The sequence below is a fragment of the Nestor notabilis genome, unplaced genomic scaffold (genome assembly GCF_000696875.1).
Source record: "Nestor notabilis isolate BGI_N333 unplaced genomic scaffold, ASM69687v1 scaffold5556, whole genome shotgun sequence".
Taxonomy (NCBI): domain Eukaryota; kingdom Metazoa; phylum Chordata; class Aves; order Psittaciformes; family Psittacidae; genus Nestor; species Nestor notabilis.
Window position 1 is genome coordinate 43,824 of NW_009931454.1, and position 15,277 is coordinate 59,100.

At 51.4% G+C, this 15,277-nt stretch overlaps 1 protein-coding gene across 1 annotated transcript in view; it reads right to left on the reverse strand.

The window, feature by feature from the left end:
* SLC9A6 (solute carrier family 9, subfamily A (NHE6, cation proton antiporter 6), member 6) overlaps positions 1-10,863 on the reverse strand; it is a 14,684-nt gene extending 3,821 nt beyond the window's left edge. The window contains exons 1-11 of the mRNA XM_010015909.1: positions 10,827-10,863; positions 9,920-10,119; positions 9,486-9,563; positions 8,777-8,853; positions 7,762-7,874; positions 6,234-6,339; positions 2,988-3,129; positions 2,659-2,764; positions 2,358-2,446; positions 2,037-2,150; positions 422-533 (exon numbers count right to left, since the gene is read on the reverse strand). Of these exons, the coding sequence (XP_010014211.1) occupies positions 422-533; positions 2,037-2,150; positions 2,358-2,446; positions 2,659-2,764; positions 2,988-3,129; positions 6,234-6,339; positions 7,762-7,874; positions 8,777-8,853; positions 9,486-9,563; positions 9,920-10,119; positions 10,827-10,863 (1,174 nt within the window). The remainder of the gene's footprint in view (positions 1-421; positions 534-2,036; positions 2,151-2,357; positions 2,447-2,658; positions 2,765-2,987; positions 3,130-6,233; positions 6,340-7,761; positions 7,875-8,776; positions 8,854-9,485; positions 9,564-9,919; positions 10,120-10,826) is intronic.
* Positions 10,864-15,277: the final 4,414 nt, after the last annotated feature.

Here is a 15,277-nt window from a genome sequence, read left to right on the forward strand (position 1 = left end):
CTAGTGGAAGGTGTCCCTGCCCGGGGCAGGGGGTGGAGCTGGAGGAGCTTTAAGGTCCCTTCCAACACAAACCGTTCTAGGATTCAAAGATATCCACCACTGGAGGAGACCACAGCACTTCCACAGTGATGATTTCAGCTTAAGCATATGCTCTGGAGCTGGCGTTACCACCAGCCCAGGAAGGCAAACCCTCCTCCTGCTCCATGCTGCGCACTGAAGCACAAGGCAGGAAGAGCTCATTCCTACACCTCAAAACAATGTCTTCACACCACCCCGCCAAAGGAAGCCCTTTCCTGCCCAGCCTCTTCTCCAGACATGGCCCGTAAGAGACTTTGAGTTGAACAAGGACTATTTCCAGGGGCTCAGGGGCAGGGAAGTGCAGATGGGCCACACGGTCGGAGGCGAGGATGCGATAACGTACCAGCAAACATCATCATGTGCTGTAAATTTGTTCCAATCTTATTTCTTCTCCCCAAATTCAGTAAAAATGACAGAGGGTAAATATTGGCAGCTCTTCCTAGGAAGATAGCAAGCTGTATTTGCACACATTAAGGAAATTGCTCTTCCTATGCCTCCCATCACAACCCACCTCTGCACACAGAGCAGACGGAAACGCTGGGGAGCCTCAGAAACACTGGTCCTCTGGCTGCAAAGATAATAACCCTGCTCGGAGTGCTACAGCAGAGTGGGCAGAACATGCTACTGCCTCACCAAAGCACAGCACACGCTGCAAGTCAGGAATAGCACACAGCGACAAGCACAGATAAACAAGTGAAATGATGAGAGGACAGCTTAGAAGAGTGAGAGGAGAGAAAACCCACCATTTCCCACTGTATGCTCCCCCCTGCCAGCTCTGTTTTCCATCCCAAGGACTCTTTGTCCTCTGTGAAGCTCAAGTCATCACAGCTACCACAACCCCTCTGACATTCCCTCGCACTCCCCACTTCACAGCTGGGTTTGAAGCTTTAAGCCAAGTCTCATTCCCAAAGATTATTCAGCAAAATGAAAGCAGCAGCAGTTGAGAAGGATAAAAAAGAGAACCTAATACTTGTTCTGTTTTCAGAGCCTGCAAGATACAAGAATCACCAGCCCCTTCATATTGCTTTTTATCTTTGAAGCTGTGTCTTTTAATACCAGCACCCAGATGGCAAAAATAATCTTGGAGCCAGTATTCGGAGCAGCCTTGAATAATATGGAAAATGCTTCCAGCTTTCATGTGCTGTCCTGAACATCATTAATTTGCATAAGAGACATATTTCATGATCTCTCTCATGAATGAGCTATTTCAGCAGTGAGTCAGTTACTGCTGAAGAGGACACAGTTTCAGTCTAACCACCCAAATGGCATTCCCCATGTTCTTCACTCCCTCCATCCCCCAGGCTCACAGGGGAATCCAGTAGACCCTGCTGCAAACCTACATGCCAGCACTGGCAAAGACAACAAGGTCATCTGCAGCAGGATAAACTTCAGTGCAGGCACAGGGTGCAAACAATTCTGCACGTCTGAACCAGTTTCCCTGCGATATGGAAAACATTCCTTCAAAATCCTTGATTTTCTGAGACATACCAGAGCCGAGAGTTTGTTTCCATTAGCATCGGCTTGTAGAAGGGGAAATCCTTCCTCATAACATCACTCACAGGCATCTACTGTAGCCTTAACTGTGCTATTAGACCAAAAAAAAGGCTTTTTTTCAGGGTTAACCAGGTGGAACAACCCCCATTCTCAAAGCCTCTCCTGGTGCATGACACAGCCTGGAGCTTTGGCACCATGTTCACATCGAACACCGAGTCCCTGCAGCAGCTGATTTGAATGCCCACGAGGGAGAGAAGATGGGGAAGAAAAGCAAAGCTGGGAAAAGAATCTCCATCCTCTTCAAATGAGCAGCACAGGCACCACTGCATGGGAGAAATCCCCTTTTACAAATAAAGCCAGGCTGACTGAGAAAAACCCACCCATTGGAAAGAAAAACACAACGTGGGAATGAGGAACCTCTCCCTTTCTTATTCTTGTCTTATAAAATGGGCTCCAAAGGATACGAAAGCCCCCACCACGAAGGTAGGGTTAAAGACGTGGTTCTGGAAGGTGAACAGTGCGAGTCCCATGTAGGAGAAGATGAAGTTTTCTGCCAAGAAATTCAGCAGCTCAAATAACTGAAAGAGAAAAACAAATTAAAAGCAAGTTAGACACAACACAGGTTTAACATGAAACACATATTAGCCCATCCATCACACAGTAAATACTTCTTCAGAAGCAACCCTCGTAAAACCCATCTGTAGCAAGACAGATGCACCTAATTGTGGCTAGAGGGAAGGAAAAGATATTGAACTTGAAATTCACAGAGGCTGAAGAGCTCTCACCTGCTTAGTTCTGTGCTGGGACTCTGTAGATAAGTTATTATAGGTGTAATGGGCCTGTGTGATCCCGCAGAAGAGCACAGCCACCACACCTGGGGAGCAGAGCATCACGTTAGACTCCTGATCATGAAAAGGGAGCTGAGCTGCACCCCAATAGCACAGGGGATTTAATACAATAACCCCAGAATAAATAAAGCAGAGGGAGAGAGCTCCGGCTGCAATCAATGCTGGGAGAAGCAAAACTCAACAGCCCCGTCATCCCTGCAGATCTCCATCCCCGACACAGGGCTGTGCTGGAGCTTGCCTGTAAAGCCACATGCTTCAGCCAGCAGGAACGTGCTCCAGGACATCAAGAAGAACAAGCCAGTCTCCAGCAACGGGAACTCCCGAAGTTTGGTGAACTTGGTGACGTTGCAGATGGTTAAGGACAATTTGGAGAGAAACTGGCGGCTAAAAGCTTATCAAACCCAGTTGTGCATCACAGCAGCACTACAGACCTGCCCCAAAGCGAGCTATGGCACTGCCTTTCCCGAATTAAGGCAAAGAATCATGCAACGCTGCACCTGGGTGAGATGCAGCCCAGCAAAAGAAGCAGTTTTGCAAACACTTGGAAAAAGACAACAGAAAGGATATTAAAGCTGTCACAACTCCGGTAGCTGCTCCCATTGCAAAAGAGCCACTGAATATCCCCAGGAAGATCCCGATGGACTTGAACATCGCTGTGACATCGAATGTGTGGCTGTTGTCACCCGCTGGCTGGTACGCAACAATTGAACTACAAGAGGGAGGAAAAGCACACACAAGAACAAAACAGCCCTTAGTCTGGGGGGAGAGGCACCTCCACGAAGCTCCATGAGCCACCACCGCTGCCAACACCGAGCCTGAGAAACCAGGGAGACAAAACCCGAGTCCCACACTGCAATTCCTTTGGGATCGCAGCATGCAGCAGCAGCATTTCCACCCTATCGCAGGGAATTTGGGATCCCCTTCGCTCCTGACCAGCTTTCTGCTGTTCAGCCACCCCTCCTAGGCACAGCTCTGCATTTGCTCGCTCTAGACATTAGAGAGCATCAAACCAAAGCCCATCTCTTGCACAATCTCCTGCAAATGCATTTGCTAAGTGACAGCTCATCATTTATGATGGGATTTTGGGGGTTTGGCACCAGCTCTATAAAGTCAGGCACTCTGGAACCACAAAGCATTCAAGTGGGAAGACTACATTTCTCCATTGACTCCATAGAGGTGCTGATGTGAATATCCCCTGGAGAACTATAAGTTATGCTGCTTTACCACATTTAATGTGCACTACATTTATTTGGCACTGTTCTGAGTTCTGAAGTGAAATACTGCAGGGTAGGAAGTCAATGGGCACAGTGCTGGTTCACAACAGCAACACTCATCTTCATCCACCAAACTTCAAAAGGCCTTTGTAGTGAGATGGTGAATAGGTCTGCTCCCTCCTAGCTCTTGGTGAGCTGGGCCTTGCATCTTCCACTGTGTTAATTGGAAGGGCTGAGATACAGGGGGGCCTTTATCCATCTCCTAAATGGGGTTGGAACTACATGATCTTAAGGTCCTTTCCAGCCCAAACCATTCTATGGTTCTAAATCCCATTTATCGACTCCTTACATCACTTGCTTGGATGTAAACATACAGAAAACATTAACTTCCAGGCAGCAATCCCTCAGCCAGACCTGTTAAAGCTCTTGGATGTGAACTTTAAACATTTGCTGTTTAACCTCCCGAGTTCTGCTGGAACGGAAAGTTACTGCCTCATGCACACATCCTGCAGCTTTCTCCCCTAACCACACACCAGCACCAGGGGTCACTTCCCTTGCTGAACTTCCCTGCTTTCAACACCTTTCATTCTTCTGCATTGTCTTTTACACTGCAAGATTTCTCCCTGTGATTTAACTTCATTTGTTAATCCCATCTTACACTTCCCATTCACCAACGTGCTCTTCTTCTGGGGCTTGGGGTTTTGTTTTTATAAACCCAGACTGGTTTCATTTCCCCTCCGTAACTGACTGACTGGACGCTGGGTTTACATTTTAACATCTTACAGTTTTATTTCTGGTTCTGCTTTCTGCATCGCTAATAATACGTCATTGCCAGCATTATTCCCCCTGTCCCTGCCCATGGGGGTCTCTGTGGCATTTAGTCCCCGCGAAACCTCCCCGGGGAAGAAGCAGATAGAGAACCTGCAGCTGCATTCACCTCCCTGCTCCCAAACCACAGCCCCAGCACCTCGCTGCCCACCGGCTTTCGGTTCTGTGTTCAGTTCCTCTTCATCCCGCAGCCAGTTCCCAGCCACCAAGCCAGACCAGACCAAGACTACACGAGGCAGGAACAGAAAGACAGGAACCAGCAGTGGATCCTGCTCCTCAAATACAGGAACAGACATTTGTCTGGGACTGGAAGCAGGGAGAGGAGCCTCACAGGCACCAAGCTCCTGGCAGAAGCAATGAAGGAGTCCCAGCTCCTTGTCCTCCCCTGGCACAGGGATTGCTCTTGGAGGAGCTCTCCTCCTTGCACCCAAGAAGTGCTTGTGTCCAAGTGACTCGAGGCTGCCCTTGAGACACCTGCACTGACCAATACCCACCATGCTGACGGGGGCTGCCCTACGCTGCTTACAGTGACCGTGAAGACAAAGGCCATGGCAAGCTTTGAAACAGGTTAACTGCTGAGGAGCCCTTGACGGGTCAACATGCTGCTGGGCTGGGCTGCACAAAAGCCTTGCAGCAAAATAACTGCTGACTGCAGGTCAGAGCTGCTGCTTTGGTGCAAATTACCTTAATTCAGGGAGGGGGTGGATGGAACTCAGCTTGTGGGAAGAGGAAGGCAGGAAATCAGAGCAACAGCTACAAAGCTGGTACTGAAACAGGGCGAGAGGCAAATCACGGTCCCCTGCGTGTGTGGAGATGCACCACAACATCGCTCTGATGCTAATCCCTCCCAGCACAGGCTGGAAGACCCCATCCCTTCCTCACTTGGGATTACTTCTTAAACAGGACCTGCCTGTGCAGCATTTACCCTCACACCAGCGGTGGCACATCCAGCATAAAAACCAGAGCGAGCAATACCAACAGCTCCAGAAACCTCAACAGAAACCCTCAAGTCAGTGACTACAACACGTGCGGGTGGTGATACGCAGCTCACAAGATGTTATTTGCTGCCTCCACCTCAGGAAAACCCACGCAAGCAGCACGCTGGAGTGACAAGTATTCCAGAAATATTTCCTGCATTAGTCTGAGCTATACGTTAACCTGTCACCACTGCAGATATTATATACTGCCAAACAAATTCCCATGATGACAACACGGTGAAAACGCAGATCGAGTACGTCCTGCATGCTGAGGATATAAGATATTAAAGAATAGCAAACATCCTTTAGAAAGGCAGCAAGTTTCCCATGTGTTCAGTGCAGGGTATTAACTCCATAAGAAATACCATCTTCTTGATGCACAGAAAGTGGGGAGAGAAAAGAAACTATTCCCCCCCTCACCAAATGCAGGTATTTGTGGACGGGAAGGCAGGCAGGGAGGAGCAAAGCCATCAGCAAGGGGTTTCAGTGGGGCTTAAAAGCAGACAGGGTGCTTTTCCCATTTCAGAGGGACAGAAAAACTTCCTCCTGGTTGGGTCAACCAGCCATAAAAGCAAACCAAAACTATCCATCATGCAGGGGGAAGCTGGAAGGACAACCCGCAATCCCAAGCTGCAGTCTCCAATGTGGTCAATAGGTCACTACAGCTTTTCGGGACACTTCAAATGGAAAGCTGCTCTTGCAAACACCTGTTTTAGAGGAGCGAGGCCGAGTGGTTCCCCCAACACCTGACACGTAACATAAATAACAATTGAAAGTGAAAACACCACACTTACGAAGACAGCACTATGGCAACGGCATCATTGAGGACGCTTTCGCCAAAGAGCAGGGCATACAGCTCAACATCAACCTGGAGTTCATGGAATATGGCAAGAACAGTCACTGACAAATAGAAAAACAAGAGAGACATTCAAAAAGGTGCCGTTATTTTGGTGTAATCAAAGACAAAACGCTCTGGTTTAGAAAGCTGCCTTCCTGCACATCTGTGCCACTGCTGCGGCGGTGCCAGCCACCCCTCCTGCTCCCTTCGACAGTCTTCCTTCCGCCCTTTCAGACTGGGATTTGCTTTATCATTTCCCTCCTGCTCCCTTTACTTCAACACATCCTGGGCATTGGGTTTGCTGAGTCTTTAGCAGGCAGACACGAGCAAACTCTGCTCTGAGCTTCCTGAAGGTCTGAGCTCATGGACTGGACCATGGACCACAGTATCACGCTAACACAAGCCACCCAGCTTTTGGGAAGCCTTTAGCATGGTGTGTCAGGGAGAGCCCTCCTCCATACACAGAAGGCCAGTAGGATGCAAGCTTGTCCAGGACAATGCCTGTCTTTTCCTTCCATCTCAGATACTCCAAGAGAAATCCTTGGATTCAACACAGGTTGACACAGTGGAAGTGCCAGCACAGACATGCTAATGTTTCAGACCTAACTGGAGGAAGCCGGGCATCAGAGGGTGTCTTTTACAGCCACATGCCATAGATCACAGAACTCTCAAGCCCTTCCGTGATCCAGCAGCTCCAAGAAGGTAATGAAAACGCAGCAGGTTTTGTGTATCAGCCTTGTAAAAGCATCAAACATCTAGAGCAAGCGAGATGTAACACGTGGTGCATTGTGCACAGCTCAGGCTGCTGCAGAGGGCTGAGCTAATTCCAATCAAAGTCCTTTAAAGCAGCACTCAGGGACTCAGCTGTGCACACACTGAAGGGGGTTTAACACATTTATGCACAGGGAAATGCTCCGTTTTTACCTGGGGAATCTTCATGTTCCTATTGTGAAGCCTGAAGAAGGGACACCACGCCAACATCTCATCTGCAGCATTTCTAAGCGTTACTTCTACCTATGGTCCTTGCCTGGCCTCTGCCCATCTGCCATCAGGTCTATCACACCCATGAGGTGCTCCCCACTTTGCAAACCAAACCATTCCATGATTACCACTAAACTAACTAAAACTACCAACTGAACCCTCCCCACATGACACATCTTGTGCTGCATCAGCTGCCGGTACAGGATGGCAGAGACATGGTGGACCTGTCCCAAAACCCAGCGAAGTCAAGAGAGACACTGCCCAGGACTTCCCTGCAAACAAAGATTCAGGAAAGCAGAGGTTTGGAAGGTCTATGACATGTAACTGGAAGGAAATCAAAAGGCAGGGAGACAAATGTGACCTCTAAGAATGTCACGCATAAACTAAACTCCAAAATTCAGAAGGAGGAAACTTGTGTTGAAGACTTTCTTCCCCTCTTCACCACAACTCAAACCAGATCAAAATGTAGGTAAAATGAAGGGGAAAATAACCATCCAACACACCTGGGTCAGTAGCTGACACGATGGCACCGAATAGGAGGCAGTCAGTGAAGTAGAAGTCTCCCCCAAGCTGCCCAGTGACTTTCATCAGCGCCACGCAGCCATACACGACAGAGCTGGTGATTAGAAGAGGCAATTACTCATCCCTGCAGTACATTAAAATGACATTCCAATGGGCTCCATTCCCCTGAATTTGCCAGATTAACCCCTAAAGTTATCCAGATGCCAGAGCACGGAAGAACTGAGCTGAGCGTGGTGAAACCCCAGGGCTGTGGTCTGGGAGGCGAGTGCTGCATCACACACTGGACCACACACACGGTCCACCAGAGGAACCAGGCTGGAAACTCCTCCATGAGCATAACATGGCTCAAGAAAAGCAGCAGCCAGGCTCGTGGGGTCTCATGACCTCTCTGCAGTGTTTCATGTGAACACATTCCAGTGGGGTGACCTTGGCCTGACTTTGAAATGGCCAAAACTTTCAGCGAGGAACAGATAATGCAGATGCTGAGTCTGCTTGAATCCACTGGACTCTGCAGTGGAAACCCCCCTACGCCTGCCTGTGTGCTACCATTCAGAGCAGGAACCATCCAGCTCCCTCTGCACACAGGGATAATCTTACACACAATCTGTGCTCACTAGGCACCTGCTTCCAGCAAGTAAGGACAGGACATGAGTTTACGATCCTGCCCTCTGCTCTTGTGCCTCATGCTTGTCGGGGCTGTGCTCTCAACGGTTTGAAGTTACTGACTTTGTTTTCAAGACAATCTTCAGCGACGTGTGAAACTCTCCTTGCCAGGTGTATAACTATTCTGTATGGGATGCTGAGAAAGCACTATGCAATTAGGCAGCAATCACCCTGTCCACACAGCAGACATTTGGCCAGTGAACAGTATTATCTGCTGCTGCAGAGCAGTAGAGGCAGAGAGCCTGTGTGATCCTTCAGGGCTGGGCTTAGCAGCCAGAGCTCTCGAAGCCTCCAAAGCCCTACACAAGAACCAGACCAGCTCCAGCTACTCACCCAATCACCAGGCAGGAAATTGCAGTGCCAAGGAAGGCGTATGCCAGGATGGATCCCAAGTTTCTGAAGAAGTGCCTCTAGAAGGAGGAGAAAAATAAAGAATTACGTTTGCTAACAGTTTACTTCAAGCCTGCACAGGCACCACACAGGGTCTGTAGCTACTTGGACCTTGCTCAGACACCATGAGCGGGACCAGCACGGCTGAACGGTGCCCATCGGTGTACACTGCCAGACAAGCAGATGTTGATGCAGCATTAATAAACATGAATGTATCATCTTCTTGTACCTGTGTATTTAATAAGGTGCTGTTCTAAGTCCTGGGAACTGATTTCCTAACCCAGCAGCATTCCTCCTTCCTTCTCCTGCAAGCTAAACAGGATCATTCTCCTCTGCTTCCAAATCAGCATTCCAGAGAGCTGCTGAATTCCCGTCCTCTGATGTGTTTCAAAGGCTGAAATGGGCCAGCTGACCCCCAAAACCCCTGCCAAACCCAGGCTGGGAAAGGTTGAAGTCACTGACCCTTCCCAGGGCAGAGGGATGGACAAAACAGACTGGGGCACTCTCAGCCCTGCTTCCTACAATCCCACATGTACCGAGGAAAACTGTACCAGCTCCACAGCCTGCTGAGCAAGCATTAAAGCACTCTCAAGTATTAGGAATGCTCTGGAGGCAGAGGAACTGAAAACACAGGAGCTGTAAAGGCACGTACCCGTTTCAAGCTGTAGCCTGCATAAAATATAATTGGAGGAAGCAAAATGTTGAAAAACACTTCAGGATCAAAAGTCACCTGTTAACAGAGAAAAAAACAACAGTAAAATGGTTTGCAAGACAACACACAGATAAGAATGTCACATAAAACACATGGAGGAAAGCCTGTGCGCCCATCAGATGAAACGCTGTCGGATCAACGCTGAGGATGCGTCTGGGATCTTTTGGAGACACAGCTCAGCGTCGAAACAGCCTAAGTTAGGATCAGCTGAAACTAGAGTTTCATTACCTTGTGTTCCAACTATAATTTATAGCTGATCGCAATCTGACTGAAGTTAAATATATAGAGACAGAGACTCACTTAACCCAGCAGCTACAGGAGCCATCCCCACGGAGGTGACCATCGCTCGCCTCTGCAGTCACCGGCTCCCTCACCTTTCTCAGCATCTCGTTGTCCTGGACGTTATTGAGCTCCTGGGCGCTGATCTCCCCCTTCAGGGTGTACTCGTAGTACTTCCCGCTGACGTTCACCAGCAGCGTGGCAGGACTGGTCTGCACCTGGCAGCTCAGCGTCACGTTGTTCACATCGCTGGGGACGTGGATGCCGTAGCGCAGGACCACGCCGACCAGGACCCCTGCAGAGGGACACGTGGCAGTGAGACAAGCCATGGTCTCTTTGAGGCCTCATGGATCAGGCACGCCAGGAGCCTGACCCTCTGCTCAGCCAACATCCAAAGCACTGCCCGCGCACGTTAAACCTTGTCCTGGTGATAGGACAAGAGGAAACGGCCTCAAGCTGCCCCAGGGCAGGTTTAGCTGGAGCTGAGGAACAATTCCTTGCCCAGAGGGTGCTCAGGCATTGGAACAGGCTGCCCAGGGCAGGGCTGGAGTCACTGTCCCTGCAAGTGTTCACAGCCCGGGTAGACGAGGCCTCAGTGCCAGGGGTTAGTGGTGGCCTTGGCAGGGCTGGGAATGGTTGATCTTAAAGGTCTTTTCCAACCTGGTTGATCCTGTGACTCTATAAAACCGTCCATGTCCTCCCAGGAGACCTGCAAACGCTCCAAGCTCCTGCAGACCTTCTAACACCAGCCATGGACTGGTCCTGAAGGTTTTCAGCTACCCAGCAATGAGTCAGACCCTCGCTCTAGAGCAGAAATCAGCAGACATAGAGGGCACGCTGGTTTTCTCAGGGCATTGCTGGCACACAGGTGGGGAACTGGGCATGACACTGCTTACGTGTGCAGGAACGATGCATGTTGCACCTGCAACCTGCCAGCATCACGTTTTGCCACTGCAGAAATACACGAAACCCTCCATTTTAGTAGGGGATTAAAACCGATACCCAAGAACACCACGAACACTTTGAGGATGGCGAGCATCCTTCGGGAGATGCTGCAGCACCGTACAGCCCCGTCCTGCACTGAGGAGCTTCCCCAGCACACAGCAGCGATCCCTGCTCTATAAAACCCATGGAAGTTCCCCAATCCAGGCCAAGCAGCCGGGTCTGCTCCTCGCCCCCTGTGAGCCTCAGCTGGGCACCACGAGCTCCAGCTCTGCCGCTGGGGTTGATGTGCAAGTCAGCAATCCAGAGAGCACTTTCACAGCGGGCTGATGAGCTGAGCTCCCCCATCCACACTAATGGCATCCACATGGTGCAGGCTCCTCCTCACCCGCCTGTTGTGCAGAGCACTCTCCTGGCAGAGCTGCTTGACACCTGCAGGCTGGGGAGGAGGCACGTCCCACAAGGCACCTTTCCACGTAGCCTTCAGCACAGAAGGGTTTGGAAGCTCCTTCATGAAGGCAGCACTGAGCCACCAGGGAAATTCTGGGTCCTAACCCCATCTCTGAACCACACGTTTCTGAGAAGCTTTCAGACACGTGGGGACTAAACAGAGACCGCAGCACTCGGAAGGCTCCTCCATTTGCCTCCCAGGACACTCCTGCTTCTTCACTCTTAATTAAAATCATGCCCTGTGCTTTCCTACAGGCAGGGCACGACCCTGACCGAGGGGAACATCAAACTCTTCCTTCTGCCACCATCTCACAGGAGCAGAGTCTGGGCAGGAGACCATGGGGCCATTCAGCATCTCCTGCAGCCAGTTCCCAACCTCCCACCCAGTTTTTGCCATCTACTCTTTCAACTGCTCTTCCACTCCTATGGAGCCAGCAGCACCAGGCACACCGTGCTCTGCAGCCCTCCAGCACTACCTGCGGCGGTTTAGAAGCAGAGAATCCCAGACTGGTTTGGGTGGAAGGGACCTTAAAGCCACACTCGACCCCCGCCCCCAGGAGCGGGTGGCTCCAAGCCCCTGGTTCCAAGCTGGCCTTGAACACGGCCGGGGAGGGGGCAGCCACAGCTTCTCTGGGCACCCTGTGCCAGCGCCTCAGCACCCTCACAGGGAAGAGCTTGTCCCTTGTATCCAACCTGAACCTCCCATGTTTCAGTTTGAACCCATCACCCTTTGCCTTCTAAAGTCTTTTGTAAGAGTTGATTTTGCGTTCCTTTCACACAGGAAGCTGCTGAAGCCTGTTCCCAGATGGAAACCCCTCCAGCGACCCCTTTACTGCCCAGGCTCAGCACTCTGAGATGAGAGGCCCTGTAGGAGGAAGGAGGGACGACGGACACAGGTGTTGCTGCTGGGAATTCAGAAGGGATCCTGACTCACCCTCCTCTGCTCTTAATCCCCATCCCAAAGCAGAGCAACATCTGACAGCAACCTGCTTGTCCTTGCTGTCTCGCTTAGCCAGGCAGCTGCTCCCAGCCACACTCCAGAAGCAGCCGAATTCCCACTCTGCTTGGAGTGGGATAAGGGACAAGGGACAGATAATTACAATATCTGCCAAGACACTGTGCCCGGGGCTCCCCAAATCAGACATGTCACCTTGCCCTGTAACACGCTGCCTGGGAAGCTCAAGAGCTCTCTGGACTGGGGTGGGAAAATACCCCCGTGTGCAAATACACATGTGCACACAGAGCTCTTGGGCACTGAGCGAGAACCAGCCAGCACCACGCCAGCAGCTCCCAACACACAGAGACCACCCCAGTTACTCACAGAGAAAGCACGGTGCTCCTCTGCTTAAAGCAGGTTATTCTGTCACCATTCAGATGCCCCCACCACGGCAGCTTAGAGATCTGCCCAACAGCGTATCTCTAACCAACCCTCCCCACCTAATGATGCTCGCTGGAGGCACTTGAAACAAACCTGACTCGGATGCCAAGGTTTTCCAGACACCAAACCCAGTGCTGGGCTCAGCCTGCCTGGCCCGAGCCCAGGGGACCATGTAAGGAACCATTAGGAAATGGTTCCAGCTCTCCGGGCGCTGGCAGGGCCGTCCCAGCAGCAAGCCCTGAGCTGCTCTGCCAGTATGGACAGGCTCCTGCAGCCAGAAGTGGCACGAAGCTGAGCCCTGGGAGGGAGCTGAGCGCAGGGAACCTGACAAGGAGGAAGCTGCCAGCCGAAAGTTGCAGGGAGCAGAGAAGCTAAAGGCAAAGCTGCTCAATTAATTGAGTTCTTTATGCAAAGTGCATATTTCCATTGTATTGCTCCCAACTCCATTAGAAACAACAAGAGCCCATGGGCTTTCTTTTTTACTTTTTAGGTGCTGTTGAACGTTTCTGAGGTAAGGTTTTAAATGAAGACTAATATATTACCATGCAGGCACTTAACAGCAGTGGAAGCATACGGCATCCCCAGGCGAGCATTAATATGGACACCAAGAGGAAAGGAAAATGTAGCGAGCAACTGAAGACATCCTGACAAGGAGCAATTGAGACCTGTGCAACCCGGGGGCTGAGTGGGAACAAGGAAACAGCTTCTAGAGAAGCTCCTGCCACATCCACCACCAGAGCCCAAGACGAACTGAAACAAAATGGTTCAATTAATCATCTTCAATGGTGAGTACCTCATTTTAAACACCGAGATGAAGCTCAGGGGCTACTAAACACCTACTGCCTGTCACTGTGTAATGACTCTGGCTTCCACACAGCTCTTGAGCAGCAGTCCTGAGCTGACGGTGTGATTTATGAGATATAAATCCACCTGGAACAAGACCTTTTCACTGAGAGTAAAAACACAGCCACGAAGGAAACTCTGATGTGTTTTAGCAGGAAGGGATGTGTGCAGACTTTATTTGACTTAGTTGTTGGTTTGTTTTGTTGCTGTTGGGGGTGGGTGTTAATTAGAAAAAGCCAAGCTTCTACACATTGCTTCTCTTGCCCAGATTTCAGGGTCTGTTTTGCAGCTTCCCTCCTGCAGCATTGCCCTGGGGCTGAAGCATGGCAGGGGAGACCAGAGCATCACAGTGGGGACAAGAGCATGGCAGAGGGACCAGGGCACCACAGGAAGACCAGAGCATCGCCGGGAATGGGGGGCAGCGAAGCAGCAGCAGCAGCACCCGCTTTGCTCCCTGGAGCTTTTAAGTTGTCACTCTGAACCCAACAGCGTCTCAGCACTGCTTGGGAAGTGACACATCCCTTTTCCTATGGCAGCTGTTACAACCTGAGAAGCAAATGCCAAAAGCTTTGGCAGGAGGGGGAAAACGCGGGATTTCTGCGTGACCAGCTGGGTGACGTTACCTTTCACTGCGACCCTCTGAGCACAGTCTGCAAAAGAGCAGACAGGAAAGATGCGTTTTACAGACCAGCAGGAGACCGAAACAGCCCCAGAACAAGGGGAGCGCTCAGGTGGGTCAGGGAGAACAGAGCACCAAGGGGAAGAAAACTCCAGCAGAAGAAGAACAAGGTTAAGGACAAGTATGAAAGGCACAGAAAGGCCGTGTGCTCCAGGGCAGAGGGGAGAAGGAAGACCTTCCATACTGGAAGCATGTGCTCCCACCCTGGGGAGGTGACAACCCTTGCCCTGGGCTGGAGGCCAGCAGTGCCTCAGCGGTGGCTTGCAGGAGTCTGTAAGGGCAGCGCAGTATGTTGTGCCTCTGGGCTGACACAAGCGTCTCCTCCCCTTCATTTGGAAGGACTCTTCCAATTAACTGAGAGTGAGGATCATAAAAGCCAGCGGCCCAGCGGGTCAAGTGGCAGCCTTCGGAGCAAAGCTGCCTGCAGGGCAGGGGACTCTGCCACATCGCTGCTCTGACCAAGCGTGGTCCCCCCTCACCCACAGCCAGCGAGGGCACAGAGAACAGACACTGACCACAGCACCCAGCAGAAGACACCTTTTCAATCCTGCGCTCAACACGTCTCAGTGAGGATCTGTGGCTGGGTTAACCACTTCCCCAGCGCAGCTCCCAGTCCTACTCTGGCTGACCCCCAAGCCATGACCTGGACAGAGCCACGTGTGGCATCTCCATGCACTGAGCCCAGGCCACTTCATGAGGCCACATCACCTCAGTACGTCACAGGCCACCCTTAAAACACAACCAGCTACAGACCCGCTCCCCTTCGTGCGGGACTGCACGTGGGGCAGCTCACCGAGAGGCTCTGGCACAGCAGGGACCCCAAAAACAGGACCTCATGCACACAGGTCCCTCCCCGAGCAGCAGGATGTAAGGCCTGCGGGTCCCTGAGCACGGCAAAGGGTGACAGCATCTCCCCAAACGGCCTCTCCCACTCTTCTTGGGCAGCTTCTGGAAATCCGGGCACTCGAAACACAGGGTGGAAACACAACCTCCAGCCCCAGCGTGCAGATACAAGGCTCCTGACCAGGGCAAAGCCCGGTCTGTGCTGCCCCAAGTCCTCGCTCTCAGCCCCGGAGCAGGGAAGCAGGACTCGCCCCAGCGCTCAGGGACACGATGTCGCGGCCACTCGCCACACGGTAGCCCCGGACGCCACCAGCTGCA